The sequence below is a fragment of the Leptidea sinapis genome, chromosome 23 (genome assembly GCF_905404315.1).
Source record: "Leptidea sinapis chromosome 23, ilLepSina1.1, whole genome shotgun sequence".
NCBI lineage: Eukaryota > Metazoa > Arthropoda > Insecta > Lepidoptera > Pieridae > Leptidea > Leptidea sinapis.
The window spans coordinates 605015-627207 of NC_066287.1; the positions used below are offsets into that span (position 1 = coordinate 605015).

The 22193-nt window shown below is 36.2% G+C and overlaps 3 protein-coding genes across 3 annotated transcripts in view; all 3 read left to right on the forward strand.

Annotated features, from left to right (window-relative positions):
- The window catches only part of LOC126971401 (alpha-1,3-mannosyl-glycoprotein 2-beta-N-acetylglucosaminyltransferase), a 258468-nt gene that overhangs the window by 30182 nt on the left and 206093 nt on the right, over positions 1-22193 (forward strand). The window lies entirely within an intron of this gene.
- Positions 16076-22193, forward strand: part of LOC126971381 (uncharacterized) — a 34734-nt gene continuing 28616 nt past the window's right edge. The window contains exon 1 of the mRNA XM_050817686.1: positions 16076-16280. Coding sequence (XP_050673643.1) covers positions 16164-16280 — 117 coding nt within the window. The 5' untranslated portion in view covers positions 16076-16163. The remainder of the gene's footprint in view (positions 16281-22193) is intronic.
- On the forward strand, positions 17000-20096 carry LOC126971415 (putative nuclease HARBI1). The gene is made up of 2 exons (XM_050817732.1): positions 17000-17624; positions 19057-20096. Exons 1-2 carry the CDS (start codon positions 17217-17219, stop codon positions 19864-19866), a joined length of 1218 nt encoding a protein of 405 aa, XP_050673689.1. The 5' UTR covers positions 17000-17216; the 3' UTR covers positions 19867-20096.

Here is a 22193-nt window from a genome sequence, read left to right on the forward strand (position 1 = left end):
AAGCTGTTAGCATAGATGTAAAAATGTTTGCAAAAATTCTGGGACGGCAAAGTCCACTCCACATTCCACTCAGAGCAGTTTAGCGCACCCCACGGTCAGTCACCACCACAGCCAAAGTTACAACTAACTCCAACATGACCACACCCCAGAAACATCGAAAAACAAAGTAATACCTTGTACATAGACTGCGCTCAATACTTAAACCGGCACAGTATTCGCTCCGACACACCGACAAGCATGTCATTTGAACAAACTTTCACATGTTTCAACTATTCTGCAGTCCAACAAACAGGTGGGAATGAATCATAGCGTAAGTGCATACTTACAATAAATAATAGTTTAAAAAAACTAAAAAACACACTTTATAAAATTATAAAAAAGCGTGGGGTGCAGAAGAATTATTATTTTAATAATATCTTAAAAAACACACCACCCCACGCTTTTTTTTAAATAAATTTGTTTGCTATTTTGTAGTTGAATTTAAATAAATGTGTTTTTTTGATTTTTTAAAGTATTATTTATTTTTCATTTTTTAGTTAAGTTTTCTATAAAAGCGTATTTTTATAACTATTAATTACTTTAACATCAATTCCTGCCTTATCGACTATGGATAAAAATTATATAAATTGACAAAAATCTTAGTTTGCAAATTGAATAATGGAATAATCTTATCAAATTAGTGTATCATCAGTCCTCAAAAAATCTACAAAAGTTTGAAAAAAATCTGGCCGTTTAAAGTGGGTCAAATCGCGCCTAAAGGAGTCGGTTAAAAACATACAATTGCAAATTGAATAATGGAATAATCTTATCAAATTAGTGTATTGTCATCGGTCCTCGATAAATCTACAAAGTTTGAATGAAATCTGGCTGTTTAAAGTGGGTCAAAATCGCGTCTAAAGGAGTCAGTTACAAACATACATATAAACATACAAACCTACATACAAGTGAAGCTAACATAAAGTTGTAAAAAGAATATTCGGTAATACGAATTCTTGTTAACAGATGTCACTGTCATCACGGGTGGGATCTTACTGTATGATAAGAATTCGACGTTGTATAAAATTTTCAAAGATCAAAAGAGCCAAGAATATGCAAATTGTTGACTATATCGCTGACAACACTGTCAATATAATGATAATTCTGAAGTTTTCCGAATGTTAAGCAGCCTTGCAAATAGACGCGGGAAACGTTATTACTACGTCCGATGAAACCAATCATAAGCAAAATGTCTATTTGTAAATATTTTTCATAATCTTGGTTTATTCTCAGGTATAACTTTATACCAAGTTTATTTGCAAGTTCGTATTTTGAACATTCGCTTAGTTAGTATGAAATAAACCCATCTTAGATTACAATGTAAATGCTGTGTGATACCTGGACCCACATATGGCAATGATTGTCAACGAATCCTTTGATTTGAAAATTAAACGCTGTATATTTTGATCACTTATTAGACCAGTGCCGAAGCCTTTGAAAATGATAAAAAGTGAAAAAAATAGTAGGATGAAACCCATTGGAAAAGGACTAGAATATAACAAAAATTAAGGGAAAAATAAATTACGGGCGATCTGAGGTAAATGCGGTAAATATGGATACCAATGGGTTTCATCCTACTGTAATTTTTTTTGTTTCAAAAATTATCGACCCTGGTCTATATTGAATGTCTGAATCTAGGTAAAGCGCACTGCGCGACGTACTCAAAGGATAGCGTCAACAAGCAGGGTCGGATCTACCCGTGGCTATAAAGGATCCGCACAAGAAACAAAAATTTAATTTGTTTTATAATAAAGTTGTACAGTTAATGTTATTGTGTATATGTGATAAAAGTAAAAAATTGCGGCCAAGTGCAAGTCGGAATCGCCCATGAAGGGTACTGTAGCAGCAAGTAACATAATATAAAAGTACGATTTATGAAGTATTACAAAAAACTACTTACCTACTAGATCTCGATTCTCGTTCAAGTGGAAGTATGCGTAGTAATAATGTAAATCGTGTATTTTTTTGTTTTATCATTATTTCAGAGGTCACGAGGGGGGGGGGCACATTTTACCACTTTGGAAGTGTCCGTCGTGCAAACTATTCAGTTTAGAAACAAAATTATATTAGAAACCTCAATATCATTTTTGAAGACCTATCCACAGATCTTGGATCTTGGATGGGTTGAAGAAAAAAATTTTTGAGATCCAGTTCTATGTATGGGGAACCCCCAAATTATTTGTTTTTTTTTCTATTTTAGTATGAAAATCTTAATTCTAACTAAAAAACATGATGAATCTATAAGAGTTCCGTTTTTTGCCATTTGGCTACGGAACACTAAAAATATTGTACCTATATCATATTAAGTGAATACGTATAGTGCAAGTACATAAGTATCCATCGTGCCCACGTCACGTGTTCTATTAATGTATATATTACCATTTAATTTTATGATTTTTTATTTTTCCTTAACCTTAGCCCATATGAGCTCAATAGTAATATAAAACTGAAAATGAAAATTTGGCGGCAGTTGTACCATATCAAGACAATTTTCTTGCCAGCTGATCTATTAAATAATTTTTTAGGACTACCTTTAACTTTTCGTACCAGTTATTATTTTACTTCATTATTTTTAAATGCATTCTTTAACGTATTCTTGTGTATATCTGTTATTTTTTTTACTTCTACTCTCTTTAACTTTTCGTAACAGTTATTCTTTTACTTCATGATTTTTGAAATGAAATGAAATGAAATTCTTCTCATCATGTTCTTGTGTATATCTATTAATTTTTGTAGCAGATGTTGGTACATATTCTTTTTATTTGCATAGTAATAACTATTGTTATCGACGGCTTGTTAGGTCTCTGGTGAGTGAGTGAGTGTTATCATAATACATATATTATAGTGAATGTATCAATACGTACGTAATTGATACAATTCAGAGCGTTGTACCTTCCTATCGTTATTGATATTTATGGATGACTTATGTCAGCTTGATGTGTTTACAAGCGCTACCAACGTCATGAACTGTCATAAGACATTTGACATTATTAAGTTCACGATATATGGTTGATTAAATTAGACATCCCAATTAATTATAACATTTACTTAACTGCTTACTGTGTTAGTATTGTTTTATATAATTATAACTATTATTTTAGAAATAACTATAATAGCAAATTTAGTTAATTCTTTGGTTAACTTGATTCGTGTAAGTAAGTAAGAGTAAGGCACTACAGTAGTGCAAACTAACAGTTGGTAGCATCATCACTGTGACGGTCGTGCCCTATATAAGCCAGAGCGCTCAGTTCGAGAGAACATATCAATAGCAAATAGCCAGGTTTTCCCAGTTTCCTGGACCCCCCCCCCCCACAAACCTCATGTATTAGTTTTTTAAGCATAATAAAGTTTTATCCCTAAGAATTTAAGGATAATAATTAATTTAATTTACTCCCTCAATACGTAGATAGGGTTGTGGAAATAAGTTTTCTGATACCTACATATATAAGGCTTAATTGTAAATTGCTTTAATAAGTAGATTTAAGTAATTTTGTATATATACTTTAAGATGAAATATAGAAATTTGGAATTTGATTTTTTTTTGTCGAGAGAACTTTAATAATTGTGAATTGTAAGGGGCAACGCTGCCCAAATTGTATTGAGTCATTTATTATCATAATTATTATTAGTGGAAATAGTAAAATAAAGATATTCTATTTTAAGTGCGTTTACATTACCAACCCCTTCTACACTTATATGATAATTAAAGGGCTCTATTGTACAAATTATCGAAAACAGTCAATTAACATAGGGGCAATTAATTGATTAATTAGGTAGGGCCCTAATTTCTGTTCGCCCAGGGCTCCACTACCTAATGGTCCGCTCCTGTCAACGAGTGTCGTATGCATTAAAGTAAGAGTTATTTTATTTTATTAATTTATTTTTCATATATTTACATAGAACCCGATCCACATACAATAAATTCATGAAGTCGAAAAAGCGTAAGCCGATTGTTTAAATGATAATTAATTCGTGTCTTAACAAGGCTTGTTTACCCTGTACTGAGATTATTATGTTTTATATGTTTTTATTAGGCCCAAGTACATACATTTCCAAAATTATTTAAATCAACCCTTAAACTAACTACTAAGGTAAAATACCTAGGTATCACACTAGACAGTAAATTTAATTGGTCAGAACACCTATATAACAATCTGAGCAAAGCCATCATTGTTTTGTGTGCAATAGCGAAGAATGTTAGGAAAAAAAATGGGGACAAAAAAACAACTACCTGCCTTTACACCTCAGTCATTAGACCTATGATCAGCTATGGTGCCTTAGTTGGATGGCACAAAACCTACAAAGCTGGCAAAGACTGGTATGTAAGTATGACAACAACAGGGTGTATGAGGACTTCACCTACTGCAGCCCTCGAAGCTCTACTAAATCGCTTGCCACTTCACTTGTTCATCCAACAAGAAGCTGCATCTACGGCAGTTCGATTAGACAATTACAAATTGTAGTTGAAAACATGCACACCACATAATACACTCTTATAAGATAGAGCCAATGACATTCATCTTATAGATCCAAATGAAGGTCTCAATATCAGGGACCTAAGAGCTGACAGCTCTAAAACCAAGTCGAGAATAGGTTGCGGCATTTTATCCGATGATCTAAACAAAAATCAGATAACCCCGTTATAGGTAACACGGTATTTCAGGCTGAATGTCTAGGTATCCTTGAGCCAGTTTGAAAAATCGCGGCGCGGAATGTCAAAGACTTCCCCATCCGCATACTATCAGACAGTTTGTCCGTATTACAGGCATTGAACAGCAAATCGACCACTTTGGGTATGTTCTATGAATGTCATAACACCTTAACTGACCTGACTACAAATGGACATCCTCAAGCACCTACCAATGAGGTTTTAAACGAGATCATGTCATTAAAAATACTAACTCCGAAGGGTACGACGAGGTGTGTACAAAGGTTTTGAAGGCAAGTTGTGGTGGTCTATTAACTGTTCTGACATTTTTGATAAACTTATCTTTCGCCGGTGGTAAATTCCCAGATTTACTTAAACTATCAGTGATAAAGCCTATATTTAAGAAAGGTAATAAGTCTGATATTAGCAACTATCGTCCAATAACATTAACCTCAAACTTATGAAAGGTTTTTGAAAAATGCATTCACAAAAGATTGATGGAATTTTGTCTCAAATTTAATGTAATTAATACTGATCAGTATGTATTCCAGAAAGAGAAGTCTACGACTCAAGCAATATTTTCACTACTACAGAATATCTTATCTAACATTCATAGCTAACAATCTTGTTGAGAACAAGAAAAACTGGACTACTGGGCTATTTTTTGATCTTTCAAAGGCTTTCGACAGAGTATCTCATGCTATATTAATTAAAAAACTTGAAGATCATGGTATAAGAGGAACCACCCTTGAATGGTTAACTTCATACCTTTCAAACAGACCTCAATATGTTAGCATCACGAAAACTGATGAAAATAACGAGATGAAGTCATACGCATCTGACCATAAATTAACTAAATATGGGGTTCCTCAGGGAAGTGTTCTTCGCCCGTTTCTTTTTCTAATTTATATTAATGACATTATAAACATAATAAGATACAAAAGTGTCCTCTTTGCAGACGATATTTCCATAGTTGTGGCTTCTGACAAAAATGCCTCCGTAAGTAATCATGAAGCTGACATAAACATGACGATGAATTCAATTAGTGAATGAATTAGACATAATAAACTCAAGATAAATCTCGCAAAGACAAATTATGTTCAATTTAACGCAACTAAATGCGAAACCCCAATTCTAAACATTCACGACTCGTGGTCACACCAGTGTGACTACGAGTAATTTTTATTCCTCGTGGTCACACCAAGGGTTTTACTACACCCTGTTGGTAATTGATACAAGTGATGTGTCAATTTCAATTCTCATGATATCGACATTCTCGATAGTTTAGATAACGAATGATTAAGGATAGAAATTGTTTTTCCTCGTCTTCACACCACGGTTTTAACTACACTATTTTATTAAGATATAAAATTAGTTAAAACGTTAATGGTGTAATAAGTACCATGTGTCGAAATAGGCAAAGATGTTTAACTTTTGTACATAGGTACATAATTAACGAAGTATTTCCAAAAAATGGCCTAAAGAAATAGTATTATTAATAAGTTTTGTTTGGGTGTTAATGATCAAATTATCTTTCTCAATTTGTCTCTTTTTCCTTGGGCGTTTTTCAATGACTATTTCCATATCCTCTTTTAAGACAGTTAATAATTTATTAACTGTCTCATAATTTTTGTTAATTATTTTGTTAAGTGAATGATTCTAAATGTTAAGTATAATACCACCACTGTTAACACAACAAATCAAACAAAGTTTTTGGGATTGCTCCTGGATGACACCATTAGATGGGAATCAAATATTATTTGCAACGTGCCACCTGATGAGTCTAGCAGACCTCTGTTTGGAAAACTTGGACTATTACCACTTGCTTGTCTTTATATCTATGAACTGTGTGTATTTGTGAAATTCAATAGTGATTTATTCAAGAATGTTTGTGACACTAACCCTCAAAGAAACCGCCGGGATCCAAATCGACTAATTTTCGACGAAATCCCACTGACCTTACAGTATGACAAGAGTTGTCTTTAATTTAAAAATATTAAATAAAAGACTTTTTAAGAAAAAAACTTTAACACTGGTTAAGTGAGCGACTATTTTATACGATTAATGAATTTCTGAACGCGAGTTATGTCATAACATAAAATGTGAAACTTTTTGTTAATTATTAATAAGACAATATTTATTATTATTATGTGAGTCTGTTATTATTTTATTATTATGTGAGTCTGTTATTCTGTATTATATTTTAGTATTATGATAATTAATATTTATTTTGTTTCTGACATGTAGACATGTATCATATAATCTTGTTACGTGTTATTTACCTCATACTATTTACTGTATTAAATTAATTTGCATACCTAGTTAAGCCTGGCGCAACATGTGAAACTGTAAGATTATACCATCGTAACATACCATGTTTATACGCAAATAAAGAATTTGATTGATTGACTGATTAAATCATGCGTGTAACCATACCGAAGTTACTATAAAATGGATTAAAGGTCACAGCAACTCATTCGGAAATGATATGGCAGATGAGTTAGCTAGGAGAGGCTCAAATATTACTGTCATAGGGCCAGAACCCATCATACGGTTCATACCTCTACCTTCTGGCTAGCTCAAAAGCCGAATTCGGAAATGCCCAAGACATTAACACAAAAATATATGGTTAACACTAGAGGACTGTACACAAACACGGGAGACACTCCCCAGCATTATATACTCAATAGATAATTGTCATATTAAGCTCAATAGAATTCAAATTAGACAGATAACGGCGGCTTTAACTGGGCACGGTCCTACTGATAAACTTTTTTTTTTGCGGAATAGGAGGACAAACGAGCGTACGGGTCACCTGGTGTTAAGTGATCACCGCCGCCCACATTCTCTTGCAACACCAGAGGAATCACAAGAGCGTTGCCGGCCTTAAAGGAAGATGTACGCGCTTTTTTGAAGGTACCCGTGTCGTATCGTCCCGGAAACACCGCACAAGGAAGCTCATTCCACAGCGTTGTAGTACGCGGAAGAAAGCTCCTTGAAAACCGCACTGTGAAGGACCGCCACACATCCAGATGGTGGGGACGATATCCTAACTTGTGGCGTGTCGTACGAAGGTGGAATTCGGCGGCAGGAATCAGGTTAAACAGCTCTTCGGAACACTCCCTGTGATAAATGCGGTAGAAGATATACAATGAAGCGACGTCTCTACGCAACGCCAAGTGATCCAGCCGTTCGCAGAGCACTGGGTCCCCGACAATTCGAGCTGCTCTGCGTTGCACGCGGTCAATGAAAGATCGAGCTGATACTGGGGTGCGCCAGACCAGAGATGACAGCAATTCTCCATGTGGCCGGCTTGAAGTATTGCCGTGCTCTATTGATGACGCCCTTCGAAGCCAATTTGGCTTTGCCCTCCAGATGGCCACGAAATTGGCAATCGCCCGAGATTTCGAGACTCAGTATTCCGATACTAGGCGAGGCTTTATGGGAAGTGTTGTCGAAGAGCGGTGATACGTCAAATGGGGTTTTTTTAGTGGTAAACGCGCAAATTTGAGTCTTCTGGGGGTTAAATTGGACAAGGTTCAATTTACCCCATTCCGCGACCTTCTCGAGAGAGGACTCGATAGAAGACACAAGTTTCTCCCGGCACTGGTCGACGATTTCCCGAGAGAGACCTGCATAGCCCGTGTATACGGCATCACCAGTGCTGTCGTCTGCATAGCAATGTATGTTGTAGGTGTCCAACATATCACTGATTTGCAGAAGAAACAGCGTAGGAGAAAGCACACAGCCTTGGGGCACTCCAGCATTCACGGGCTTCGGGTTCGAGCAATATCCGTCGACAACGACCTGTATGCTGCGCCCAGTGAGGAAGCTGGAGGTCCACTTGCACAAACTTTCGGGAAGCCCAAATGATGGAAGTTTTAAAGATGGAAGAAGATGATAGATAGACCTTCGCTATATCCAGGCTAACTGCCAGGCCTTCCCCCTTGCTTTCAATAGCCGCCGCCCATCAATGTGTTAGGTATACCAGAACATCTCCTGCCGACCGACAATGGCGAAAGCCGTATTGTCGGTTGTTGATCAACTGGTGACCTTCTAGATATACTGATTATGCTCTCCATGATTTTGGAGAGCAGGGAGGTAATAGCAATAGGCCTGTAGTTTGCCGGATCCGAACTGTCTCCTTTTTTTTGGATCTGATGGACAAGGGCTGACTTCCAATAGTCAGGGACTACGCCTTTGGAATAAGAGTGCCGGAATAAATGCGTTAGCATCGGCGTCAACTCAGGGGCACACGTTCTAAGCATGATTGGAGAAATGCCATTCGGCCCGCTCGACTTCCTGACGTCCAACGAAAACAGAGCTCGCCTAACAGTTTTCTGTCTGAACTGTACTTTAGGCAAAGAGCTCTGACACCGCGGGATGGTCGGCGGTGTTTTTCCGTTGTCGTCAAGAGTCGAGTTGGAGGCAAAAAGAGCGCAAAGGAGATCAGCTTTCTCTTTTGCCGTATGGGCCAGGGTGTCATTTCTCATGTGCAACGGCGGCAGGGACAGCTGGTTGAAGTTAACCGAAAACCAGCTTTTGACAACGACCAGAACTTGCGTGTTCCGGTCGGGTAACTGGAAAGCTGCTCGCCGATTTTGACGACGTGCTTCGATTTCGCACGGGCAATTTGCCGCTTAAAAAATCTGGAGGCACGGTTATATTTCCTCTTAAGAATTTTGCAGTTCGGATCCTTTGTGCCCAGCGTCGCAACCCAAGTTCGATAGGCCTGTTTTTGCAGTCAGATGCTGATTTAACTGACGCATCGAACCAGGGCTGTGATCTGCCACCAGTCGGTACTACAGAGCTTGGTATAAAAATATCCATGCCCTGTATCACATCGGCTACTGCAACGGCGCAGGCACTAGGATCATCAGAAGGGAAACAAACCTTGACCCAAGGGTAGGATGCAAAAAAGGAACGCATCCTATCCCAATCTGCTGACTTGTAGTGCCAAACGCGGCGGGTCGCTGGTGGTCTGCGAGTTGGCGTCGGATAGGCACTACACTCCTGACCAGGCAATGGTCGGACGTTCCGAGAGGAGCGTCGACAAAGACCTAATAACCATCGGTATGTGTAGTCTGCAGAAGATCTAATAAGGACGGTATGTGGTCATCCACATCTGGGAGCCGCGTTGGTGACTCAACCACTTGGGTCACACCATACGCCAATACAAAATTATGCACAGATCGCCCTGCGTAGTCTGTGGTGCGTGATCCAAGCCATTCGGCATTGTGCCCGTGAAATCACCCAAGACTACGATTTCAGCGAAGGGAATCTGTGCAAGCACGTCGTCAATTGCCGCTTGAACGCAGCCCATGAGTTGATCGGTTTCTGCGTTACCTCTATGGGGCCTGTAGACACACGCATAGATGCGGACGCGGTCGTCTAAATCTACGCGCAGCCAGAGAGTAGACAGGTCCCTACCCTCAAAATTGCCGAGACGGCGACAGCAGATATCCTCCCTAACGTACACACATACCCCAGTGTGAGGCAAAAAATTGTGCTCAATTTTGTACCCGGGGTAAGTTTATTTTATTTATTTATTAAACATCACAAAATCCACAGAACTTAAATAAGGTTATAATAATACTATTTTGTAGGACTTACATCTAATATCGGATTTATAATATTTATAATAAGACATGATATTTGTGCGTGTGTGGTTTGTTGAGTGTGTGTATGTGTATGTGTGAGTGTGTGTGTGTGTGTTTGTGAATTACTCTAAATTTAACCTTCCTTTAGATTTTTATTAACACTCCTTTTAAAGCAGCCTTTACTGTTATTCAAAAGTTCAGTACTGTGGAATTGATTATTATAGTTGCATAGAGTGCGACAGATTACCGAATTTTCATAATAATTAGTGTGACTCAGCGGGACTTGGAATAGAGACGTGTGTCTAGTGCGAACTGACGGCACTCGTAATTGTATGAATAGTTCAGTTAGCTCTGTACTGTCGATCCTACCATGAACTATGTTATGAAGGAAAGAGAGATCCAGAACCTTGCGCCTGTCCTCATGTCATCATATTGTGAAACCTGCAAGATTCGGGGTAGTCCACATAACTGTGTTGTGCGCGATAGCTGATATGTTTTAAAAATTTTCCTTGTATGTTTTCAATTTCTTGGACATGTGTTATGTATCGTGGGTTCCATATATTGCTGCAATATTCAAGAATACTTCTTACGTAAGCATAATATAATATTTTGAATACATTTTATCTCTGAGAAAGGTTTACTGACGCGCAGAATAAATCCCAAATTTTTGTATGACCTGGTGACTATTTCTGATAGGCGTTCATTAAAACTCCTAGGTCATGGATTAGGTTAGTTTGCTGAATGATCGTGCTATCTATATTGTAATTGAAGTTGATGGTGCTTTTCTTTCTGGTGAAAGTAATAAACTTGCATTTGCTTACATTAATTTTAATTTTATTAGTCTTATAGTAATTGTTCAATTTATTTAGGTCAGTTTGGAGTTTAAGACAGTCAGTTGGATTATTAATTCGTAAATAGATTTTTGTGTCGTCTGCGTACATGAGAAATTTTGCGTATTGAAAGCATTTTCCTACATCATACAAGTATGCGGCATATAACAAAGGTGAGAGTGCTGAGCCTTGTGGTACGCCGGAAGGGTTGTCTGTGTAGTCTGCCCACCTACTACTACTGCCTGGCTGCGATTGCGCAAGTAAGATTCAGTCCATCTCAAGAGATCACGATGATTCGTAGCAGGATGGTGTGGTCTACTCGGTCGAAGGCTTTCTCAAAGTCCGTGTAGACATGCAATATGTCGTTAGTGAAGATGGGTAGGTTAGTGTTAGTGGATCGACATTTTATAAATCCATTTTGTTGTGCAGGTATATTGCAATACAACGTTCGATAAAAATATTGATGAGCTATTTTGCCATCAGTTTACTAAGGGTATTAAGTATTGAGATCGGGCGATAGTTCTCAATGGATGTCTTCGTGCCCTTTTTGTGAATAGGTACTATATGGGCCGTTTTCCAAATTTTCGGGAAGTAACCCTCACGAAAACATCGGTTGAACAGACATGAAATAGGCTGCGCAATACACTTCGCACACTTGGCGTAAAACAACGCTGGTATTCCATCACTACCGGCTCCTTTAGTAGTATCAATGTTTTTGAGTAGTTTCATTATAAAATTTTCATTCGTATGAATAGTGTGTAGTGGATCGTGAGCAACAATATTTCCAGGCAAGGCTTGATCGTTAGATGAACTATTAAAATTCCTAGAGAAAAAATTTATATTTATATTATTGCATATTTCCTTTTCCGAAGTGAATGGACGGAAGTGATGGCCTCCGGTCCTCGACACTAACCTATGCAAAAAATAGCGGCACTAGGCCGCTACTTCACGCCGGTATTCTGTGCGAGTGTGGTAATTGACCCGGACGCGTCTGGCCCCATTGTGCTGCCGTCATAAGACGGCAGCGTGACTCTCCCACTTTTAAAAAGCCCTTAGTCGCCTCTTACGACACCCATGGGCCTGGGACTCCCCTATTCTTTTTACGCCCCGGGAAAAGTACAGGGCAGATCAAGTATATATTTAAAATTTTACATCTATTTTATATATATATATATTTTTTTCATGTACCTTCATTTTTTGGAATTTTTCACTTTGGTTGTTTTGCATGCTTAGTCATAGAAACCTAAGGTAATATTATATTGTATATTTATGTAAAATTCTCATGTAAGTGATTTTATGTTAAATCTTATGAGAATAAATGTCTTTAAACCGAACCGAATATAGGCATTACTGACAGCTACCTATGCAGGGCCTGAATGGTGGCAGAGGAAATTGCTGCGAATGTACTTCTGCATTGTCCAGGTGTAGCAACTTACCGGGCTCAACAACTTGGTACCCCAAACACACTCCCGGTAGTCTTTAGGAAGGAGAAGAGGTTATTAAGGTTTCTGGAGGAATTCGGGTGGCACGAATAACAAATACGTTCGCACACACGCAAAATAGGCGCACAGTCGTCGAGTTGCGGAGATTAGCTCGATTATACCATGCCATGGTCGCTGTCCGAGCTAAATTAGCTACGCTGCGCCGTCCGCGTCGTCAAAGATTTTGTATGTACCAATCCTAGCGCTCCGCCTAGACGTAGGTATAAATATTTATACCGCTGACTTTTACTACTGTTCTTTTACTTGTATATTGGCAAAGATGTAGTAAATTTGATGACAAACAATATATTTATACTTGTTGCTACCAAATTGAACTCTGCAATCGCTCTTAACGTTATCGCTGTTGTTAAATACCACATCGTTATCTCAGTTTAAGTACTGTTTATAACATGATTATAATATTGAGGCGTGGTTTCACTTGTAGCGATAAAAAATAATGAGCGTATTATCACAATAATTTAAAGGCCAAGAGTTTTTAATCACAAAAAAAAATTAAGATCGGGATGATTACTGTGTCCCTAAATTCTTCACCTCTACTAGCTGAAACTATGAAGCTATGTTGAAAGAAAATGTCGGAGAATGTTCTAAATATTTTAAATTTCAATATGTGCACTATACTGAGGTCGTTAAAGTATTTAACTCTTTAAAATTAAAAAATACAATTGACCTCTGGGGTCATTCTGTCAGTTTAATTAAAACTATAATCTGTGTCATAGCTCCACAATTAGCAATAATATTTAATAAATGTATTCACTGTGGTACCTTTCCTGATCTGATGAAATACAGTAAGACAATACCTGTTTTTAAATCAGGTAAAACTAGTGATCTCTCAAATTTTAGACCTATATCTGTATTGCCTGTTTTCAGTAAAATTTTTGAAAAAATTATTTTAAATCAAATGCAGACACACTTTAGTCCTTTGCTGACGTGTAAACAGTTTGGATTTACGAAAGGTCACTCAACAACTGATGCGGGTGTTGAGCTTATTCATCATATCTATGATGCCTGGGAGGATTCAATGGATGCTCTCGGTGTTTTTTGTGATCTATCTAAGGCATTCGATTGTGTCCAACACGATACTCTTATCAGGAAATTACAACACTATGGCATCAGGAACAATGCGCTGACGCTTATTAGTTCTTATTTAGAAAATAGAATTCAGACTGTTGATATCAATGGAAAGCGCGCCCCTGGATCAACCATAAAAATGGGTGTCCCACAGGGTTCAATTCTTGGTCCATTTATATTCTTAATCTATATAAATGATTTGCCATATTATGTTGTTAAGGATAATTATGAAATTGTTCTATTCGCTGATGACACATGCCTTTTATTTAAGATTAAAAGACGTGAATCAGTCTTGGATGATGTAAACAATGCTTTGTCCAAAATTTTTCATTGGTTCAATGCTAATAATTTGCTTTTGAATAGTAAGAAAACTAAATGTATTAAATTCATAGCCCCAAATGTCAGTCAGGTGAATTCAAATGTACTTGTGAATGGGGAGTACTTGGAACTTGTAGACACCACAGTTTTTTTTGGGTATTACTTTAGACGCAAAACTCCAATGGCGTCCACATATAGCTGGTTTGGCGAATAGGCTTAGTTCTGCAGCATTTGCTGTAAGGAAAATTCGCTAGCTCACAAACGAAGACACGGCACGTGTCGTATATTTTAGTTATTTTCATACTGTTATGTCTTACGGTGTATTACTGTGGGGACACGTTAGTGATATTCAAACGATTTTTGCGCTGCAGAAAAGAGCTGTTCGAGCCATCTACAATCTGTCCAGTAGAGATTCGTTGAGAGATCAATTTAAGGAGATCAACATATTAACAGTACCTTGTCAATACATATTTGAAAACCTAATATTTGTGCATAAAAATATAGATCGTTTTAAAAAAATCAGTGTCATTCATAACTGCAACACTAGAACTAAACATAATCTTGCTCTGATTCACACAAGGCTAACGAAAATAGACAAATCATTCAGAGGACAATGTGTCCGTTTTTATAATAAAATCCCTGAAGAAATTTGCAAACTACAATTAAAAAAGTTTAAAATATTTGTTAAACAGAAACTTTTAAAAAAAGCTTATTATACAATTAAAGATTATATAACAGATAAAAGTGCACGGGATTAAAGCAATGTAAATAATTTTAAGATCTGCATACTATTTTAATTTATAAGCAATAGTATTATTCTATTATTTGTATATTTTCTTGACTTCAAAAAGTGATGCGGTTATCCTATTTGAATTTGAATTAGAATAATGGCTAAGCATGGTTTTGTGGTGAATGTTGTGCATAGTTAATAATTGAATTAAATCACTTTTACCAATTTCGTATATTAGGGCTGTAATTACCTAATAATAGGTTGGATAAAAAGGTTCTTTGCCTTTCAAAAATGCAGACTTCGTAGTATATAACCATAAATTTGACTTCTTTCAAAATATGGTTTGGTGCATGACTATGAACGTAGTGTTTAAATTGTCTTTGCATGACTATAAATGAAGTTATCGATAAGGGAGTGAAAACTAGAGATGGTGTGATCGGGATTGATATAGTACATGTAGTGAATTATATATGCGTTCACTGAGTACATTTATTAGTTACCAATTAATTAATAGGTCGTTAAAGTAAATTTCACCTATTATCTCTTTCAGTGGCATAATTACATTCTAAAGGTTGGATGAGCACAAATGAAATCAAGACGTTGTACTATATTTCGAAAATTAAAATATTAATTATATTTTATTTTTATTACAAAAAATTTCAAAGTGTCGAACAGAGATTTGTAAAAGAGAAATTTAGTAGCGATGGAGTGATTCACATTCGTTTTGTGTAAAGGTTATTATTATAAAAATTACACAATTTGACCATGAGTTTAATTTACAGGATCTAATGCAATGTTTCAGTTAAAGTGCAATTTGATTGTGGGTCAGAAAGGTCCTGGATAGGTTCAACTATTAATTGGCAACCTTTGGGACAGATGAGGTCATAAGGAGTATGGGAAACTATAAGGAAGTTGCGGCATCTGTACAGCACGATTCCGGCAGATATTATCAGAAGAGATCGGCAAAGCTTGATTAGAGAATAATTTAATTACATAATAAGCTACTGCTTGGTAATGGTATGATGTGGCATGCGCTTCAAATTTTTGTTTAAAAATCCTCCCAATGACACTACGGCCCTTTTGCAGAAACCGTCTCAATACGTGATCTGTGTTCAAATGTATTTTGTATCTTTTATGCACAGGTATAAAAACGGTCGTATGCAACGTTATGAGAAATCTCTTTTAACAGAGACCGTAATTTCAGTACTATGTTCATTGCCATAAGCTGTTTTAATAAAACGCTTTCACTATGACACAACATTATAAACACGTCATATACGCGCCAATTACGGGACAACCGCTTATCACACGCCTACTCTGTCTATATTATACTCAATTCTACTTATAAGTATCCGCCTGCCGTATTCGCCTGATCGCAATTCTAAATTCAAATCATTCAAAACAAATCTCCGCCGGGAGTGAACGTGTACAATGTTGAAAAACAAAAGTTATGTGTACGGAAGATCAGACAGATATGTGCTAGCAACATTGCATTTTGGTGAATATTTGCTGAAGAAAATATGGCAGAATAAGGATGTTGTTGCATTGGTACGTTGATTGAAATCCGGTTTTGTTAGCACCTATTAAGCTTGTTGTGATTTTTAATTAAGGAAATCGGAATGAATTTATGTAATTCATAGTCAAATGTTTTTATAACTCGTTGAGCGATAATTTATTCAACAGCGTCCTACGTTTGACGAATACGAACATTGAATTGAAATATACTTTTTTATGTTCAATTTGTGCCATCCGGTAGGCAAAGGTCAAAGACATTACAGACTAGATACATACTTTTGTAGGATAAAAATATAATATGTTATCTCACTGAACAGGCGAGAATATTTTACTTGCTTTAAACTTCTAAAAATTCACACGATAACTATCTACGAATAGTAAGTTGGTGATTTTTTTGTTATTTAGATTATGGCTAGTCCTATAGAGTTTTATTATATTACTAGCTGATGCCCCGCGACTACGTCCGCGTACACACAGGACTGAGCACGTAGTAACGACATTCTAATTATTTTTTTATAATAAAAGAACACATAACATATGATGCTGTCGCGCCTAATTAATGATTTATTGTGTTCTGCAAAGTCGTAGTACATTGTAATATTATTTTATCTTCAATACTTTTCACAGCATACGCGATGTAAAGAATATTTTAGGTATTTTTTTACACCTTGGGTTACATTATTGTTCTTTTAGTAAAGAACCCTACATTTTTGGAGAATATATAGCCTATGTCTCCCGGGGATAGTGTACCTAATGGTGCTCCCACATTGCCGTTATAAAATGTTTGTAAACATTTTATAACACCAAAACATTTACTAACAAATGTTAACAATTGTTGCACTTTGTTAGAAACTGTTACATGTTATAAGTGCTCCTACATTGATGGAAAATGTTTAAACATTTTATAACATCTAGTATTGGCTCGCAGTTTGGTTTCGCCTTCTGAGGGCTGAGGACGTCTACACGAAAATGGAAGAAGATTTGCTCATTGGAATAGCTTTTATTTTTTGTTTAAAAAAGAAGAAAAAGCGCTCTTATTGGATGCGCCAAACGCTAAAAGCTAGAGGAAAATATAGTGCCACAGACTATCTCAAGGATTTAGGTATTGATGGTTGCTTAAAAGATTTTATAAGAATGAACAGTTCCGAATTTGAATATCTACAAAATTTAATTGGGGCAAAAATAGGCAAACGAGACACTACATTTAGAAAATCTGTAAGTGTGACGGAAAGACTTGCGGTAACGTTAAGATTTTTGGCAACTGGTAGCAGTTATAAAAGTCTTGGAAATGTGTTCAAGTTGTCAGACCAAGTGATATCTATTATCGTACCAGAAGTGTGCGAGGCTCTCAATGAGGTTTTAAAGGAATACATACAGGTAAGTCAAACAACATTTTTAATTATTTTTTTATTTACTTTTAATATGATCTAATCTAATCATACTTTAGGTAGGTACCTATCTTACCTTACTAATAATTTTTTTAATACTTAACAAACCAAACATGTATTTTTTAATTTTTGATTGATTCCAACAAATCGTTTAATGATTGGGTCGAATCTTGGCTTGATTCCGATAAATTAGACGGACTCTGTGTTCTTGCGCTGGTACGAGTATGTGTCCTGGAGTTATCCGAAGAACTGGTTTCAAATGAAGCCGAGGGACTCGGTGCGGTGTAGTATCCTCTCGAGCTACAGTCAGCATTATTTTCCGAAAAAGTGGATAGATTTGGTTCAGAGTTGTATCCCCAGGAACTACTAGCGGTTGGGTCTGTAAAGGTTGTTGGAAAATCATATTGTCCCATTGTCGCATTGTACAAAATATTGTTAATGTGATGTTGAGCAGTATTCTTAGCATGACTGTTTTTTATTTGTTTCAGTTTCATCGAGACATACTCTCCAAATGCGTCATTTTCATCCCTGCTTTTTCTAGATTCGTACATTCTTTGTAAAATATTTACAGCTTCTTGTTGTGTTGGATCTTGTTCTACTTCAGGCCGTCTTCTTTTCCGAAATGGTTTTGGGGTGGCGACTCTGTGTTCTTGCGCTGGTACGAGTATGTGTCCTGGAGTTATCCGAAGAACTGGTTTCAAATGAAGCCGAGGGACTCGGTGCGGTGTAGTATCCTCTCGAGCTACAGTCAGCATTATTTTCCGAAAAAGTGGATAGATTTGGTTCAGAGTTGTATCCCCAGGAACTACTAGCGGTTGGGTCTGTAAAGGTTGTTGGAAAATCATATTGTCCCATTGTCGCATTGTACAAAATATTGTTAATGTGATGTTGAGCAGTATTCTTAGCATGACTGTTTTTTATTTGTTTCAGTTTCATCGAGACATACTCTCCAAATGCGTCATTTTCATCCCTGCTTTTTCTAGATTCGTACATTCTTTGTAAAATATTTACAGCTTCTTGTTGTGTTGGATCTTGTTCTACTTCAGGCCGTCTTCTTTTCCGAAATGGTTTTGGGGTGGCGAAAGGCGTGCCCGTAGTTTCATCAGTGACAGTATTTCCTGTTTCGTTCAAACTGAGAGTGTTTTCTGAAGCAATTCTGTTTTCTTCGTTACCCTGAAAGAATAGAACTAAACGATAATTTCAAGTTATAGGCGCGTCAAATTAGCTAAAATTGTAAAAAAATCTATAACCGCGATTTTCTTTTTCTATTACTTAACAACCCTTAACTGAAATCATATTTTTTTATAGTGTATTCTATTAATATTTCATACTTAATAAAAATATCCAATAAAATTTGTTAGAATAACGAGTTATAAATTTATTTTTCGCGCCTATTTCTTAATCTTCTATTTTTGTTCCAGATACCAACAACACCTCAAGAGTGGCTACACGTGGCAAATTCATTTGAAGAAAAATGGAATTTCCCAAATTGCTTAGGAAGTATCGATGGAAAGCACGTAGCCATACAAAAGCCAATTGATAGCGGCAGTGAATATTACAACTATAAAGGATTTTACAGCGTTGTACTTTTAGCGATAGTGGACGCAGAATACAACTTTCTGTACGTGAATATTGGCTGCCAAGGACGCATAAGTGATGGCGGAGTTTTCGCAAACACAAAATTTCGAAATAAAATTAACGACAATAGTTTAAAAATACCCAGTGACAGCTCACTACCAGGCAGAAACAAACCTCTTCCTTATGTGTTCGTAACAGATGATGCGTTCCCTTTACAAAAACACTTATTAAAACCTTTTCCAGGACCACAGGATAGCAATTCTAAGGAAAGAATCTTCAGTTATAGACTGAGTCGTGCGAGGAGAACAGTAGAGAACGCATTTGGGATTTTGTCAGCCAGATTTAGAGTTTTACGAACTACAATATTATTAGATCCAGAAAAAACTACTACTTTAATTATGACATGCGTGCTACTGCATAATTTTATAAGAAAAACTGAATCGAGCATGATTTACGCTCCATCTCAATACTATGATGGAGATGACATAGTAACTGGTACACGTATCGATGGACAATGGAGATTAGAACAGCAGCAATTAACACCACTTGAAGCATGTGAATCCCTGACAGATGATGGGAAAGAAATAAGAAAAGAATTCGCAGAATATTTTTCAAATGAAGGGTTTTTGGACTGGGCATCTAAATATTATTAAAAGACGTTAAAATAAAACTCACCTGCAACCCTCCATCGACAGTTAAACTTGGAATATTTTTGCCTTTAAGGAACATGAGTTTTTTAAATGCAAACCATTTACTTGACTCATTAGCTCCTGCACCAGATTTATTAGATTTACATTCTCGGTTAAATTGACCTACGAGTGATCGAATCTTTTTTTCAATTACTTTTTTATCCATATTAAATTCACTGGCAATTTCCATCCAAGCATCGTGTTTTTTATTTCGGTCTTTGTAGCTCTCTGACATCGTGTTCCATAGTACTTCTCTTGCTTGAAACATTTCAATCAGTTTGTAAACATCATCGTTATTCCAATTACCGGACATATTTTATTGCTTGGCGCACGCGCAACCACTAATACACACGCACAGCGATGCACGCTGACACAAAGGAACTGACAAGCGAGACACCACGCGCAGCGACCTGCGTACTCTAACCCCCACCGCACCGCACCGCCTATCCCGCCATCACCCTTATAAAATGTTTACAAACAAAAGATAACACATTTTACTAACATTACTAAACATTTTCTAACATGAAAATTTATTTGTGATTAAATGTTTGCTAACAAATGTTTACTAACGTTATTAAACATTTTCTAACGGCAATGTGGGAGCACCATAACAGTCAGTGAAATATTTTTGAAGTAAAACTTCTTGAGGCGTGACTTGGGGGAACTCAGAATATTTTTCTGAAGGAAGTAATGTTAGTAGGTACTTCCGGCAGAAAAAGGTCAATTGAAACAATTTTTATCCATTGTAATTTAATGGTTTAAAAAATTGTATCCAATTGCTCAATAATGTTTTCTGAAAATCTCCAAGTGTATTTGTTCATTTATAACTACTTTGTAATAAATAATAAATGAAAGTTCTCAATCTGATGTTTGCGACATTCGTTAATTTTTCTTCGTCCATCGGACAGGCAAAAAGTCCGAGCCATATTATTTAGTTAATATTCGATAACAACGTTATATTGATATGTGTGATATTAATAATTTAATTATTTATTAATAACACGGCTTTAATTAATGTAAGTATATATTTAATGGTATAAATTAAACCTTTTTGTCTTTCAACTTTTTAAGAATATTTGTTATATACTGGATGTCCTAGAATAGGTGGGACAAACAAAGGCAAACGAAAATAACATATTTTATCTATGTGCTTTCAGATAAGCAAAAAAAGTATATTTAATTTGTAACCGTTAATTATTCCTAAAGTTAATTATATTTAAGTTTTACTTCAATCGCACACACTTTTTTTTCAAATCGGTTCAGTAGATTCGGAGCCTATTCAATGTAAACAATCAAATAGTTAAGATGGAGTATTCTAAATTATAATCATATTATCTCAAAATAGAACCTACTTCTTATTTAACAGCTTTTATTATTTGTAATTGGCAGTTACCTTCTCCGTTCTGTTATTAGACCTAGTTCGGTTAGTTATGAAAAACGCTAGGTAGGTATAGTTTTAATTAAGAATTATTCCCGGCTTAATTAGAAGGCAAACGGATATTATTAATTATTGGTACTATTTTCCTGAGAACCCCCTAAATTTGTTAGAGGCAAGAAGAATCATTTGTGTATATGAAAAAGTGTCCGTCAAAAGTGGCGCTACAGTCGCATCAGGGTAGATCTTAAAAGAAGCGCCATTTTTTACTAAATTAGGTGCATAAGTTTTTGTGTACTAAGCTATAGCCTATAAGTTACTATAGTATTTTAACCATCCCATGAGAGTCCTTAATTTTTCTGGGATGAAACATAAAATGTTGACCGGGTATACCTGTAACGTATCACCAAGCCAAGCAAAATTTCATTTAAATCGGTTCATCAGTTTCAGATTAGCCCGTACAAACAGTCAGGGAAACAAAAATGTGAAATAAATCTGTATTTGTTCTATTATTCTCTTCTTACATCCCCCTGACTCGGTTTTGAGCATTTTTTTATACAGACTTATTATAAGTATAGATCTTCTTTGAACATTAGACGAAACTATATTTATTACATTTGTGTTTTCTTTTGGATTATTAATATTATAAATGTGAATGTAAGTTTGTTTGTTACGCTTTCACGCCTAAACAACTCAACTAATTTCGATGAAATTTAATACAGAGATAGTATAGAGCCTTCAAAAAGACATGGGCTACCTTTTGTTGCGAAAAAATAAATGGAGGGGTTGAAATAGGGGATGACAGTTTGTATGGAAGTTCGTCATTATCGAGGATGACTCCATAAAACTTTGTACTTTGGCACTTGATAAGAAGTAAATAAATATTTAGTCAAGTGCTTTTTAAATTTCGACCTGT

Bases quoted from the DNA above. Each gene is read 5' to 3' on its own strand.
- LOC126971415 (XM_050817732.1), top strand. From the start codon at position 17,217: ATGGAAGAAGATTTGCTCATTGGAATAGCTTTTATTTTTTGTTTAAAA. The intron at 17,625-19,056 runs GTAAGTCAAACA...TTTTTGTTCCAG, and splicing joins TTTTAAAGGAATACATACAG to ATACCAACAACACCTCAAGA.